This window comes from Lagopus leucura, unplaced genomic scaffold, assembly GCF_019238085.1.
Source record: "Lagopus leucura isolate 7727_CA_CO unplaced genomic scaffold, USGS_WTPT01 Super-Scaffold_100004, whole genome shotgun sequence".
Taxonomy (NCBI): domain Eukaryota; kingdom Metazoa; phylum Chordata; class Aves; order Galliformes; family Phasianidae; genus Lagopus; species Lagopus leucura.
This window is the reverse complement of record NW_024962264.1, coordinates 62,181,576-62,196,897: the sequence shown is the minus strand read 5'-3', so window position 1 is coordinate 62,196,897 and position 15,322 is coordinate 62,181,576. Positions and strand designations below refer to the sequence as shown.

The following is a 15,322-nucleotide window of genomic DNA, read 5'->3' as shown; positions in this document are numbered from 1 at the left end:
ATATTAAAATCTAGTGATATCATCTTAGTTTAAGCTGAGGTATCTGTTAGAAGAATAGAAAATATACTGGATGTACAAGGCAGAGATGAGTCTGGGCTTTGCACTGACAAAAAGAACCAACAGAAGCAAACCTATTGAAAAGTGGCCAGACATCTTTATTTTACTCCTTAGTTTCCATGGAATTAAATTCCATGAATATTATTTCCATGTCTGAAAAGCAAAACACGAGACTAAGCAACAGATTACCCACAAGCTCATGAAAGAAAGCAGTTAACACCAACCTTTGAAATTTTTATCTGAAGAGTAATATCAGAACAGTTACATTAAATAGTACACACAACACTTAAAAATAACTACTATCTAGAGCAAACAACATCTACAGCAGATTGCAGGGAATTCCAGATCAGCAGAGGCTCCATTACTTCTGAAATGAGCTCTCTTGCTAAGTTAGCCACAGGAATACAAGATTACAGTCTCGTCTTGAAGAGAAGGTTGCTTCTCAGCTAGGTGTATTGCACATCACACTGAACTTCAGCCTCTGAGTTAGTACATTCATCCAGTCTTTTACCTTGATGCACAGACATGGTTTGGGTTGACACATGCTTCTGCATCTCCAGACTGCACTGTCAACAAGTGTAAAGATGGCATGAGAATAGATGTTTAACAGAAACATCAATTCAACAGCTTTCAAAGGCACACACATCTCTAGGGTCCCAGAAACAGATGGACTCCTGATAGACCATGCTTAACAAAATTAAGACAGGAAAACTTCTATACATAAGAGATCTTAATTAAATTGTAAACTCACACAGCTAACCTCTTTACAGAAACTCCCCACCACAGTTGCCAAATGCTATTAAAGCCCTATATGGGTTTATTAAAAGATTGTATTTCAGATAGAAGGCTTTATCCTGAAGGACAGGTAAGGAATAAGAGAAAGATTTAGGTGCAGAAGTCATAAAGCTTAAAATATATAAGTGAAAAAATAGTATGAATCTTTGACTCTGGGATGTGGTTTAGGTTTTATATCATCCAATAATATAATATTTATTATTTATGCTTTTTATTTTATTATTTTATGTTTTTATTTATTATTTATATTATTAAATGTGTTTATTATATTCATATTTATGAATCTTTGAAGGTTGGTGGCCCTGCCTGTAGTAGCGGGGTTGGAACTTGATGATCCTCAGGGCCCGTTCCAACCCAAGCCATTCTATGATTTATTAGTCTAAGGATTTTTAGAAACTTTAGAAACAGAACACCTGAAGAGATACCAGCCGATATATTTTCAGAAGCTGGAATGTTGTTAGACATTATTATTAACTATCTACAATAGCTGTTTCTTCTGAGAGAAACTTCAGAAACTAACTCATTCTTTATACATTTCATTCAGAAAAAGAATTTTTGTCAAGGTTTCAAGTTCTTTGATATGTGTCAGAAAATATTTACAAACACCAACAATGTCAAATTCCTTCGGAAAGAATAAAATAGTTGGTATATCACTTGGTATATCCCTTGCACACATTTTAAGGCCTCAGGATCAAGATGTAATGCAAGTCAGGTGACCAAGAGGAGTTAAAAAGTTTCTCATTTATTTTGCTCTTCCTTCACCTAACTTGTTTTAAATGGCAATGAATGGGGTTTGGGGGGTAGAGGGCTGTTATTTCATGCGAACTACAAGACTTCCTTCCTAAAAACATGTGAATGACATTATTTATTATGTTTTTAAAGCAATGTAGGTTTGTTACCTATTGTGTTACAATATTACTGAATTCTGTTTCTTCAGACTTTTAAAACTAAGTTCAGTTGACCAGATAATTATTACGTAGTAAATATTTTTGTTCTCATAACTTCCTAGCAGTGGCTACATCTGAAACAAGGATAGTTGTTGAAAGTTGTTTCTTTGAACTGCTTTTGTCTTTGAGGATCATCATGTTAAATCTAGTGTTGTTTTTTCTCATAGGTTGAATAAGTACATAAAGATATGTACCTATATATATAAATCAGGTATTAAATAAAAAGTCTCTATATGTATTCAGTTGCTCAGTCCATATGTGAAAATTATTAAAAAATTAAAAGATAAATTTCAAAACTATATGTTGTTAACCATACAGTCAACATTTCTCTGAAATTTGAATTTGCTCTATCATATCACAATTCCCCTAGCAACTAGTCACATTCCACTGGTTTAAAATTTGCATTGTGAAAGATGAAGAAGCACAGGAAGATAACTGATCTTGTGTCTTCTCTCTGATGACAAATAAATTAAGGGCAAACCCCCAAAACCCAAAGATGAGTTCAGTAGGAAGTGACCCAATAAGAGGAATTAAATTTGTCAGAACAAAAGAACACCTACAGAAGCTGGTCACCCTGGACATACTTTGTTCTCAATAGTGAGAAATCAACACATCAGATACATAACAGACATCCAAGGGTAGAAGAGGTGAAACTCAACTTTCATTCTGCTGTAATTATTAACAGTCACAAAATAGATGCAATAGTTCAAGTATCAGCCTTCTTGAAGTTTAAAGGAAGAGTCAGCAGAATCATTATATAATAATTTTGTAGACACACTATGTCTGATAAAAATATTTGCCTGTAATATTTCATCAAATGCAAAGTTACTGTGTAGAAACTATAAGAGGTTGACAGATGCCAAGAGCTGTGAGGTTGTTGAATAGAATAGTATTTCTGGAACTGTGCCCAGAGTGGAGGCAAAATTTGACTCATCCTCACGCATACATTTGCAGTATATCTCTAAACTAAATAAGGATTTAACTCCATCACAAGGTTCTAATAATATCATGTCAGAGCTAGGAATTGATGATAATATCAACAGAGGCTAAGGAACTCCAGACAAATGGGCAATCTTGCTATAGCTGTATTCACTGAGACACCTGTGACCTCGAGTCGTGTTGTCCCAGACTGTACATAGATGTTAGCAATTAATTATAATTTGATCACCATTTTGTTTATTTTTATTACTTCAGAGGATATTATCAAATACCACAGTGAGGAGACATTTAGGAACTGCAGAACAGGGATTAACTAAATCAGGACTGATTAATTCATATCTATTTTTGCTTTCATGTTTTTCAGCTAGCAATCTTCCAACAAAAACAGTGAAAACAATTTAAGAGCGAGAAGCAAGGGAAATACAGAAATTGCATGACATATACATGACAATTCCATTCTGCTTGCATTTTAATACATACTTATTGGATCTTCACCTGTCTTGCACATTCAAACTGTAAGCTTCTTCAGATCCATCCTGTCACTTATTGTACGCTCATGTATTTTTTAGCACAATGTGAATCCCAGTCTCAACTAAGATTTTAGGCATCATTATGATAAAAGCAGTAATAAGAAATATCTTCATGCAGATAAGTAACTAATATATCACTGCTTGGATTGGTTATGATTTGGTCTGCATGATGAAAAGATCAGTAAATAATCTGGAAATTGAAGTTGTTGTTGTTGTTTTTTTTTTTTTTTTTTTTTTTAGATAACTGGAGTACCACTTTCTCAAAGTATCACAGAATCCGTCAGAATTGCTCCAAGCAAGCCCACAAGCTCTAGAGACTGTTTCTTGCATATATGTAACTTGATGCCAATACTGCTCCTCTAATCAACCAGGTTTTAAAAACGCTTTTACTTTTACTGAGAAAATATGTTTTGTAATTTTTCAGTTACCCTGTTCAACTGCTTCTCTGGAATTTTAAGAAGTATTGATGAACAACAACACAATGAGAAATTTACCAACACGTGCTCTTCACAATATGATATTGCACCAGCTTTAGTTACAAGGCTTAAATTAGCCAGCTGAATTACAATATGGTGGCATATAGCAACAGACAGCAATGAGAAAAAGGCTCAGTAAGAGAAGGAAGTTCATAGCTTCCAACATTAAAACAGCATTAGAGTAACAATAGATATTGTGGCTATTGTGGTAGAATACTGCCTTTTATTATCACTACACAGGAAAACAACAGTTCAAAAGGTTCTTTTTTTGGACAGTAAATAACCCAAAATGCAACATTTGCTCTTACCATTGAGAAGCCAATGAGGTAAATATATCAGTGGTTTCAGGCTCTTGGAATAGTTTCAACAGTTCTGGTTCAGCTGATAAGTCAGCAAGGATCCTTAATTCAATTTGTGAAAAATCTAGAAAAAGTGTCAGAATAAATCAATTGCTCTAAAATAAAAATATTCAAAGTATAAATGTGTATATATGTATATATATATATATATATATATATGCTATATTATATATATTATACACTATGTATAAAATAAAAATTTACTACTACAATTTTTTTTTTCTCAAAAACAAGAAAAACACTAAAAAGCAGGAGAACAAACAGCTGTAGAAAGTGCATCCTTAAAAAGTCCAGCTACAGATTACAAAATACCTGGCTCCATTATTACCTTCAGGTGTCAAATCATTTAATTAGCTCTTTGTTGCTACGTACAAGCATTACAAATAACCCACTTCGAAACCACACTAAGGAGCATACATCATATAACAATGTTAATTGATGCTGAGGGATTTTATAGCCTTTTAAAATAAAATGCCATGCAAAGAAGATGAGAAGAAAAGATCACAGAATGGAGAATATTAATGAGAATATTAATATGTATGAGAATAATAATACATGTTATCTTACCTGCTGCTAAAAACGTATATCCTTTCTTTGAAACAAATAGTGCTCGTGGGGAAATGGTTACTATTTCCTCCTCTCTTCCTAGAGAGGAAGTTGACAAATGTGGATCCCAATCCAAAAATAGCATTGCAAACCACAGCAGGTTGTAAATGCCTCACCCAACACAAAAATACACAAATGACAACGTAAATATCCTACCAACTTCCAGCAACACAGTGATTTTACTCATCATTCACGTGCAGCATCTCCACTATCCTTGCATTACCACTCATTCCTCCTTCTCCCCTTTCTCCCCCCCAAACCCTTCCCAAAACTGCAGCTAACAAGCAATTGCAATAAATAACATAATTTAGAGGTCACTTAATAAAAAGAGACATGCAAGTAAGAAAGGTTCTATAGAGCTGATCTACATATAAAAAGTGTTGTTTTTTTTTTTTATATATGCTGCTTCAATGTGTTAGGAAACAAATTCTGAGTTACAGGAGGTAAAGGAGTACAATATTAAGAACACAGCTGACACAGGCATCCAAGTGCTAATGAATTAAGCTCTCTACAATATAAAAAGCAATAATATACATCGACACTGTATTAAAACAGTATATGCTCAGAAACTACTTATTTGTCATGGTGTAAAAAACAATTATTTCATACAACCATAATTCATCTGATCAGAGATTACTGACAGCTGATAGTATGAAAGTGAGGGAAATAAATGCCTCAATATAGGAATGAAAGACACAAATGTTTTCTGAGAAGCACATAAGATCACTAACAAACTTAATTGAATTATTTCCAAAACAGCCTATGTGCCACTGTTAAGCACTGTGCCACAGATTTACACAGCTACTGTTCACTCTTTTAAAAAACACTTAAAAACCCAGCAATATAAAAATAACTCAGGGAGATAAAATAGAAGTACCGTTGAATTTTAACACTGTTTTTAAACATTCTCCTGTCCTGATTTGTATTATATCAGTTGGAGGGACAGACTAGCTGTGAAAAGGAAAGCCTGCTCTTACTATGCAACAAACAACAATTCCCAGCCATAAGTGCTCGGAAAGCTTATCTGGCAAATCTCTCCTATTAGAGTCTACTTACATGACTTTCTGACTTCATCACTTAGGTCATGATTTTCTACACTCTGAATCATCTCCCTTAAATCCAATTCCATTACCAAAACCAACAGATCTGAATAACTACTGGCGATTAGTTGTGAGCTTGATTAAAATACCCAAGCTTTAGCATCTCCTTGGGAAAAACCTTATGAGCCGAATGCACACAAATACCCCTAGAATGTTTAAAAGATGTATAATTTGCAGCTGGAACAGAAGGAATAGTGAGACTGTACAGGGAAAGAAAATTCTAAATGTTTGAGACTATTCATATCGGTACTGAAACAGCAAACTTCTCTCAAGCAGAATGAGCAAAAAGCAATTTTGTTAAATGTTAAGGTACAATTGTCCATCAATAATCCATTCTGCTCTTTTGTGTTGGAGCTTTTGGTCTGCCTCAAAATAAAATAACCCAGTAAGATAAGGAGATGAAATTCACTTTTCATGTTTATATTAACATAGTTTACCTTTTATGTACTGTTTCTTTTTAATTCTCACTGGATGTTTAGAGATACCTTGAATGTTCTACAAATAAGAACAAAAACTGCTTAGTACGTGAAAGTTTATAGCAATATTTACGAACAGTTTATAGGAAGCATGGAAACATTGGTGATATTAATGCCAACAAGTTTTTTGTCATAAGATTTAACTTTTTGTCTTTTGAAGGAATCTTCCCCGTTCTGTACCAAGCTCTTTCGAATATTTGACCTTCCTTGACAATAGGAATTGCATAAGATCAATTTCTCACCTGCAAATTTTACAAATGCTGGTTTCTGGGCACATGATAGAACAGAATCAGTAGCGCTTTTTTTTTTTCTTTCTAATTTTACCCTGCATTTTTCTATATGGAGCATTACTTTCAAGAGGAAAACACATACAAACTCTGCCTTAACCTAAGCAAAGGTATTCTCCTCCAGCCCCTAAACATTTCCCTAACTTCTATTCTCACTGTTTTGAAAAACATAAAATAGGTTTGTTTGTTAAATACCCCATATCAGTCGAAGTTAAAAATGAGCAGTAAGTTTATCAACAAGCACAATTCAGGACAGAAGATCACTAGACCTTTGTTTAAAGATTCATGCTCACACATCTACAGTAAAGTATGAAATATGTCACATAGCAGCTTCCTTCTGTTGTGTCATTATGCTTCCTTGTCTAGAAAGGTAACATACAACAAGAGAAAAATGTGTATGAATCTCAATTTTCCTAATTCCAAGCAATTCATTTGCAAGTGGTTCAGGAATTAGATGAAAATACTACATAATAATGTAAATTCAGACAAAGGGATGAGTACTATACAATTTCCTAATAAGCAAACTACATTTGCTATATAATTTTAGCTGAAAGTCATTACACATCCCTAAGAGGGAAGTAATCAAACAGCAAAAGTTATTAAAATTTGAAGTGGAAGTAAAAGAACAAAGCCCCAGATTGGAGCATGATCATTTCTAGTCTATCACCCTTAAAGAACCACAGACAATGTATTGAAGTTGAACCTCCACCATCGCACCATACACAGAGAGAAAACTACTACATAATTCACGTAATACTTTCATAGTGAAGGTCAAGTAGGAACACAGCTCTAAACCCATCAACAAGAAACACTTGCCTTAATATTCTTTAATATTCGTTAATATTCTTCAGTTTCAGTTGTGTTAATGCTTGCAATGCTATATGAGTACATTTTGAAAGGAAGAGTTACTTGCTTAGGACATAACACCAACATTTTTATTAATGATTTCCAACAACAACAACAACAACAAAAAATAACAGAAAACATGAGGAGGATCAGTGCTTGCTTATATGAAGAACATAAAAAATAAGTGGCCATGGAAGCAAGTGATCCTCAGAAATTTAGAAAATTAAGTCTTCCCTTTACGCAGCCAGACTTGAATTTGGGAACCTAATTTTTCCACATTTAAAAACAACTAAAAACACTGAAGTTATAAAAATTTAATTTTGACTTCAATCATTCTAATGCACATTATGCAGCACGTTATGGAGTTTTCATCAGGGTTTATACTGGCAATAACATTTGCTTAATATAACTTCCAGCACAGAGCTGTTTATGGTTACAATCACTGATTATGTTCTTTAGCTCATCAGATTCAAAATTCCTAACAAGGTAAAGTGAGGATTTTAAAATCTTATAATTGCAAAATAAATCACTGTACTGCCATTTTGATTTCACTGCAAGTATATGCAGGAAGCCTGCTTTTAAAGCAGTTTTAGATGTGTTACAAATAATTTTGAAAAACATAATTGCAAGTGCAAAATGTACTTTCACTTGTAAATTAGTTAACAACTCAAAATTTAAGTAAATCTTCAGAGAAAAATAGAAGCCTGGGAAACATGAAAGTGATAACGATCACCTTTAAGATACTGGAACAGATTAATAGATGCCTCTCACCTAAGTTTAAGCATCTTTAAGTTAGTTTTTGGTTTAACTAGCTGTCTAGAATCCCTCTATAGACAGTAGACAAATACAGGAATCTCCAGACGCAGTTATAACAGGTTGACCTAAGTCTTCCCTGAAAGTGATGTTTTCTAAGATTTTAGATATTCAAAGTTCACGAGATACATTTATTATAGATATTTTAAATGATGGACTAAAATGAAAACCTTGAGTTGGATAATTAGATGACTGTATTATTATAATCAAAAGCAGTGATGCGGCTTTGGTAAATAATTACAACAACCCTGGACTACATAACAAAACCTGTATTTATGCTTCATGTATTTATATCAAGAGAAAATAAACAAGTATTTCTGAAAAACTTCACAGATCCAATCTGAGATGTGACTGCTGGCCCTGTTAGAAAAATGACCACGCGTAATGTTAGAAGTTACACAGAAACAAAGCTGCCCTCCTGATAGCGCTCCAAAGAAAAGAAATGTACCTGAAAGAGTAATAGGAAAGATGTCTGTGACAGATAACAATTAATGCTTCACTAATCCTGGGTGAAAAATACAAAATGAAATCAAACTATTCTAGTGGATGATTAATAAGGATCCCCTAGCAATAATTAAAAAAAATATAAATCAGTAGTTGCAAAGAAATTGATTCTCCTGACTCAGTTTTGTTAATGAAAAATCCTTTTATATATATAAAATCCTTTTATATATATTAAAATATTTAAAAAAACATTTTCAGAGGTTCCAATAGATAGAAGGATAAATGAGACAGATTATAGATTCACAGGATCACAGAATGGTTTGGATCAGAAAGAATCTTAGAGAATACATGGTTCTAACCACTTAGCTGTGGGCAGTGTTGCCCAGGTTTGAAGTATCCTGATGATCAGAAGACATACCTGAATACTGAATGAAAACAAGTGCCATCTTCCAAGGAGGCCAGAAAAGAGAAAACTACAGGCTAGACAGATCCTCCTCAATTTCTCAAATTAATCCTGGAAACTATTTGTGAACATGTTAAAGTCAAGAAGATGATCCAGAGTAGTCAGCATGAGGGAAATCATGCTTAAGCAATGATAACCTCTGTGATGAAATGACTAACTTAGTGGATGAAGGGAGAGCAGCAGATGTTGTTTACCTTGATGTTAAGCACAGCTTTCAAAACAGCCTCTCATAAAAGCCTCATAGACACACAGATGAAGTACAAGCTAGATAAGCAGATAGTGAGGTGGACAGAAAACTGGTTGAAGTGTCAGGCTCAAAGGGCTGTGACAGGCAGCACAAAATCCAGCTGGAGGCCAGGCACTAGTAGAGTGCCCCAGTGGCCAGTACTGCTCAACACCTCTGTTAGTGACCTAGATAACAGGACAGAGAGCAATCTCAGCAAGACAGTAGGCAATACAGAACTGAGAGGGGTGGCTGATGCAGAAGATGGCTGCACTGCCACACAAAGGAACCTCAACTGATTGGAGAAATGGGCCACAAAGAATAGAAAAGAATAAACAAACTTCGTGCATGCAGGGAGGAATAACACCATGTGCTAGGGTACTTTGGGAACTGACAGCCTGAAAAACAGCTTTGGAGAACAGGACCTGAACATTCTGGTGAAAAAACAAGTTGAAAATGAGCCAGCAGAAAGCCTTTGCGCCTAGGAAAGCCAGCAGCAAATTGGAGTCCATCAGGAAAAACATTGCCAGCAGTAAAGACAGGTGAGCCTTCCCTCTGCTCAGCACTAGTAAGATACATGGATTGCTGGGTTCAGTTCTGGGCTCCCAGTAGAAGGGAGACATGGACATATTGGAGAGAGTCCAGTCAAAGCATCACTAACATAATCCAGGGCCTGGACTATATGTCATATGAACAGTGGCTGACAGAGCTATTTGTCCTTGAGAAGAAAAGGCTCAGCAGAGGACATCATCCATACAAATACCTGCTCAGTGGCAAGGTGTAAAGAAGACGGAGCCAGATTCTCCTCACTGGTATCATGCAATGGCAGAAAGAAGCAGTGGGAAGACAAATACAGGAAATGCCACTTAAAGTGTGCTCATACACCAGTACAGGCTGTGCTACCTCCAGCCCTGGAGACATTCAAACCACGACCTGAGAAATCTACTTTAGTGGACCTTGCATAGTATGTGGGGGGTTGGACTAGATGATCTCTAGAAGTTCAATCCAAAGTCAATGATGCTGTGATTCTATGATTTTGTTTTTATAACATCAGTGTTATTGATTAATCTATGTAAAGTAGCGCCGAACAGTAGAGAGAGTCTCCTCTTCACATGATTTCCTGCTGAGCTAGAATTGAGGCCTTCAATTAAATGAGACAGTGGAAAAACATTTGCCTAGGGGTCAAAACATAGTCCTTTTTTTAAGCATATAGAGAACATTTATATTTTAATGCTAAAACACACCAAATTTTAAAGAAAAAATACTTCGCAGAAATTATCAGTTTTGACACTGCATCTTAAAATGCAACTGAGAAGGTAGATATTTTCTTGATTATGAAAAATGTATATAAAAGTATATCAAACTTCCAAAATAATTTTGGTAAAACTACAGTATAATTCATGGGAACTACTTAACTGAATACATGGAAACTTCCTTTTTTTTTTTTTTAAATGATTTTGATAAAGAATAGAAAGCTGAAAAGGCACAGCCTTACAACAGCACACTTTTCATCCAGAGTTGAACTCCCCAAAACCAAAAAACAAGCAGCAGAAGCAGGGAACATACAAGTGGCAAGAAAAAAAAACTTAAAAATAATTTGTCACTATAGACACTAGATTAAAGCTGTACATGCTATTCCTGATTTCTTTCCTGCTAACTCTTTCATCTGCTCTCATTGCTACTATAATCTATCCTGACTACTAGTCCTGAGCCATTCCTTACGCTTTTGGTATAGCACAGGTTAGAAATCTGTTTTCGTGGTCCTGAGAATGCCTCTATTAAAAGCTGTTATACTTTAGTCTATTGCTACAGGTGAAGACGTTGTAGACCGTTGCCTCTGCATGAAGAGGCATTCAGAAAGAATGACAGTCTCTCCTCCAGGAAGAACACTCAGAATTGATGGACTTTTGGTGTCTCTGATACAGCCTAAAATACACAACTTTTTCATACAGTTTTCAACCAGAGGAAAGTAGACTTATCAACAAAAACAACGCAATCAAAATTCCACACACACCATGTTGTTCCCATTTCGATGGGTATATCCTCAATTGTTTAAAATTCATTAAGCTTTCCATTTTTGGTCTCCAAGTCCTACTTTTACATTTCAAACTGATTTTATAAACAAACTTGAATCTTTCTTAGATTAAACAGTATGTCCTTTTAGGTCTTTCACAAGATTATATACTGACTACAGTAACTTTCAAGTCAATGAGGTTAGAAAACTCTGAATCACAGAGATACAATTTCATTATTTCATACTCTTTGTCAATTTCAACTCTTTGGTTGTTGCTTCTTTTTGATGTTATATTCCCCTTTCATTTATTTCTATCAGTGAAGCTAGCCTCTATCATACACACTTATAGCAGCAGAAATTGTTGTTATTTTTGTCTTTTTTTTTTTTTAAATAAGCCAGCAACCTTCATCAACACTGGTAACTCCCTAGAAATAAATGGGTATATAAACACAGTGACATCTATATTCATGCGTATATTTTTATCAGAAAGTTACTAGTCATCTATCAGCATTCATCTACTAACTGCTCAGATCTGCATGCTTTTAAAGTATGCAATATGCAACAGTAAAAAGCTTGTAAGTTATTGAAACAAATGTGAATGAACAGAAACGTTGGTAGAATATGGACATTTGATTCTGATTAATTTTCGCACTCATCTAAGGTCTTAATTAAAAATAAGAACAGAGACCAAACTTACTCAGTGAGGTAAAATTATCTATTCATAAATTAATTTGGTGTGGTTACATCACGAGTGAAGACCAAAAGCTGCCAAGGAGTCAGATGGAGCAGATCTAGGGAACCAACCTTTTTTCCCAGCTGTCAGTTCTTACTTGCAATGCAGTTCACCAAAACTGTCTGGCAAGTGTCTCACTGAGAAGTTATACAGCAGAAAAACTGCTATACTTAGATACTTCTAAGGGCAATAATTATTGTTGCACAGAAATAATTATTTTCTGCAACTTCCTTCTGAGACAATTTTAAGATACTCCAAAGATCTAATTTTTAAAATGTACGTCTCAATAAGTAGAGAAAATATGGAAATGAAGGCCATGAAAGCAATATTATTCTGCATACATACATTCCTAAGCAAGTCTTGACTTATCTGCAATTGCCACCTAGTGGCTACTTAAAAACCAAACACATTCATTTTCCTGATTAAAGAACATTCAATCACACAAGCTTCCAGGAAAGGACTTCTTAACTTTTGGTACTAGTTACTGTTTTCATCAATAGTCAATCATTCAAAGGTGATGCATCAATCCCCTCCTGCCTTAACCAGCAGCACAGAGTTGAAGGGTTTAAGTTCCGTTGGTCAAGTGAGAGACTTGGAAATAATTCAATATCTTTCCACAAGCTTAAGCAACTTTCAGAGTTAATACAAGGGAAGAAGAAAACAACCACCAAAAATACCCAGTTCTCATTTTTTTGAGTTGACCATAAGACAGTATTAAATATGAAACATAAATAACCATTGACTCTTTTTCCTCACAAAGAGGAAAAGACATTTCTTGATTTGGTAGAAGTAGCATTTAAATATGAGCTCCCACCAGCCACAGGCAGCAGCTGCTAATGGTTAACAGAGGAGAACTAAGGACAGCAAGACTGCACAGAAGTCAGCAAGATGACCTCCGTCCTATTCCATCTATCTCCAGTGATCCTCACATGAGGCATTATGTATTTTTTCTTCCAAACTCGAGAGAACACATCTGTCCCCAAAACTCTGGGGGAAATTTCGTGACAGCTCATGAAAGGATGCTGACAACTGGCAAGTTTTCCACTCATTCACACAGAAAAAACAGTCAACTGAGAAAGACCACTGTAAAAGGGACGTAGAATTAGAGACATCATTGGCTTCCTTCAGAATTTCAGAAAATGACAAAGCGTTCAAAAAGCAACAGTCTGAAAACTCAATCATCCAAGAGAAGAAGCGTCTCTTGCTATGCCTAAATTTTGATCTTCCCCTATAAATCTATTCTCTTTTTATCATTCATTTCTCCCTTTTTCTTTTTTTTTTTCTTGTCAGAAATCAAAGCTTTTAAAGAATTTTTTTTTCTGAGTGAGAAACAGGAAGAATACATGATATTTTTGTTGTATTAAACTAATGAAGCTTATTCTGAGATCAGAATTACATTACATACTGCCCTTGCAAACAGTAATTCACCAGAAAAGAACATGCTAATACTTCTAACTTTTGAGATTCTACAAGACAAGATGTAATCTGTGCACTTGAATTACATTTAAATTATTATTATTGCCTTCTCATAAAACGAGCCTCCAAGCTTTGACTGATTTACAGAAATATATTCCTAGAAATCCCACTGTTGGAATACTTTATGCAAAGAACAGAACATCTTCAAGCAGGACTTCAAAATTTTCATCAATGCACAGACAGGTACCAGCAGACAACTTCCTAAAAAAATGGCACACATTTACACTAACGTGAAGATAGAATTACTTTTGCAGATGGCTAGAGACTCAATTATTTGAGCAACTAACTTACAGATGAGGACAGTGAAAATGAATTCAGTAAGTTACGAGCTCAATTAGACTCCTCCGTGTGGATGTGGAGGTACAGCAACTGAGCGTATTCTGCGACTCGATGATGCTAACAGATGCCAGTAACAGAAAGCATAACACACCCATACAGGAGTTGAAGCTTGAATGAATGAACAGTGGAAAAACAAAAACTGAGGCAGATTAGAAGTGAATAGCCTGTTTGTCTCTTGTAATGAAAATATCATACCAACATTGCTCTTCAGTTACTATAAAATTGCATGGAATAAGACTTTACAGAGTTTCAAGAAGCACAACTCAGAATACAGATAATCTTTCTTCTGTGGCACAGTACTCTCATTTATTATTATCACTATAACTACTTAAAAAACAACTTGTAATTTGTATCAGAAACTACATAGCTAAAAAACTACTGATGTAAAGAAAGATGATGTTAAGCTCCTGCTGTCACCCACAAGCTTCTGTCATATTCATATCAGAAAAAAACACAGCTAGTTTTACCAACTGTGTTTCAACATAGATTTCTAAAAGGCAATCAGTGCATAGCTTTGGAACCTGCAGCCATTCTAAAACATCTCTGGTGAAAGCCACTCAAACGATCAAAATGATTCAGCACACATCCAACTGCCTGAACAAAGCCCAGTCAATAGCAGCAGGCACTTGAAAGTTGACAGTTTTCACTGAGTATAATCGAAATCCAGTATCTTAGGGATTTAACAGAACCAATGGAGGTATGCAATGCCATAATCTCCCAAGCAAAGAGACACTTAACACGAACTTCATCATCCAAGCCTCTCTAAGGGGCCTTTTGGCAGAAACTAAAGGAGAGTGAAGGAAGAATCAGGCCTCTCAGTCAATTTTTCCAGAATACTAAAAATATTTTAGCTGATATTACTCTGAGCTGTACAGAATCCTATGTTTTCTTGCACTGTTAATTTTAATGTTCTCTGTTTTTATACTTATATTTAGTTTGCAGAAGGAGTAATGACAGACTCTCCCTGCATTTTTAAAATAGAATTTTAAAATAGATTTTTTGCATGTATTACTGCACAGAAACAGATTTATACTGGCTACGCATTATCTTTCTTTAAATGCCACAAAACACAATTACACACACAAAGACAACCTAAATAAAAGACAAGCTATCTACATGATTGCTTCCATTACTGCAAAATTACAGCCCAGATGATATCCCAAGCTTTACTGAGCCAGATGGAAAACATTATCATATCAAATGTTATCTATGCATCGGATACACTACACCCACAATGAGATGCATACACAGATCAGAAGCATTTCTACAGAGATCACCAAAGACATGAATATACTGTACTGTGTAAAAGGATACTAGGAGTACATGTGATGCTAAAAGAACAAAGGTTTATGATGCAGAACCCTTATTTGTACAGTTTGATACTGAACCAATGTAGTTA

At 35.0% G+C, this 15,322-nt stretch overlaps 1 protein-coding gene across 1 annotated transcript in view; it reads right to left on the bottom strand.

Annotated features, from left to right (window-relative positions):
- Positions 1–15,322, bottom strand: part of POLN (DNA polymerase nu) — a 72,010-nt gene that overhangs the window by 41,654 nt on the left and 15,034 nt on the right. Inside the window, exons 9-12 of the mRNA XM_042871117.1 lie at positions 6,466–6,527; positions 6,247–6,304; positions 4,671–4,748; positions 4,053–4,167 (exon numbers count right to left, since the gene is read on the bottom strand). Of these exons, the coding sequence (XP_042727051.1) occupies positions 4,053–4,167; positions 4,671–4,748; positions 6,247–6,304; positions 6,466–6,527 (313 nt within the window). The remainder of the gene's footprint in view (positions 1–4,052; positions 4,168–4,670; positions 4,749–6,246; positions 6,305–6,465; positions 6,528–15,322) is intronic.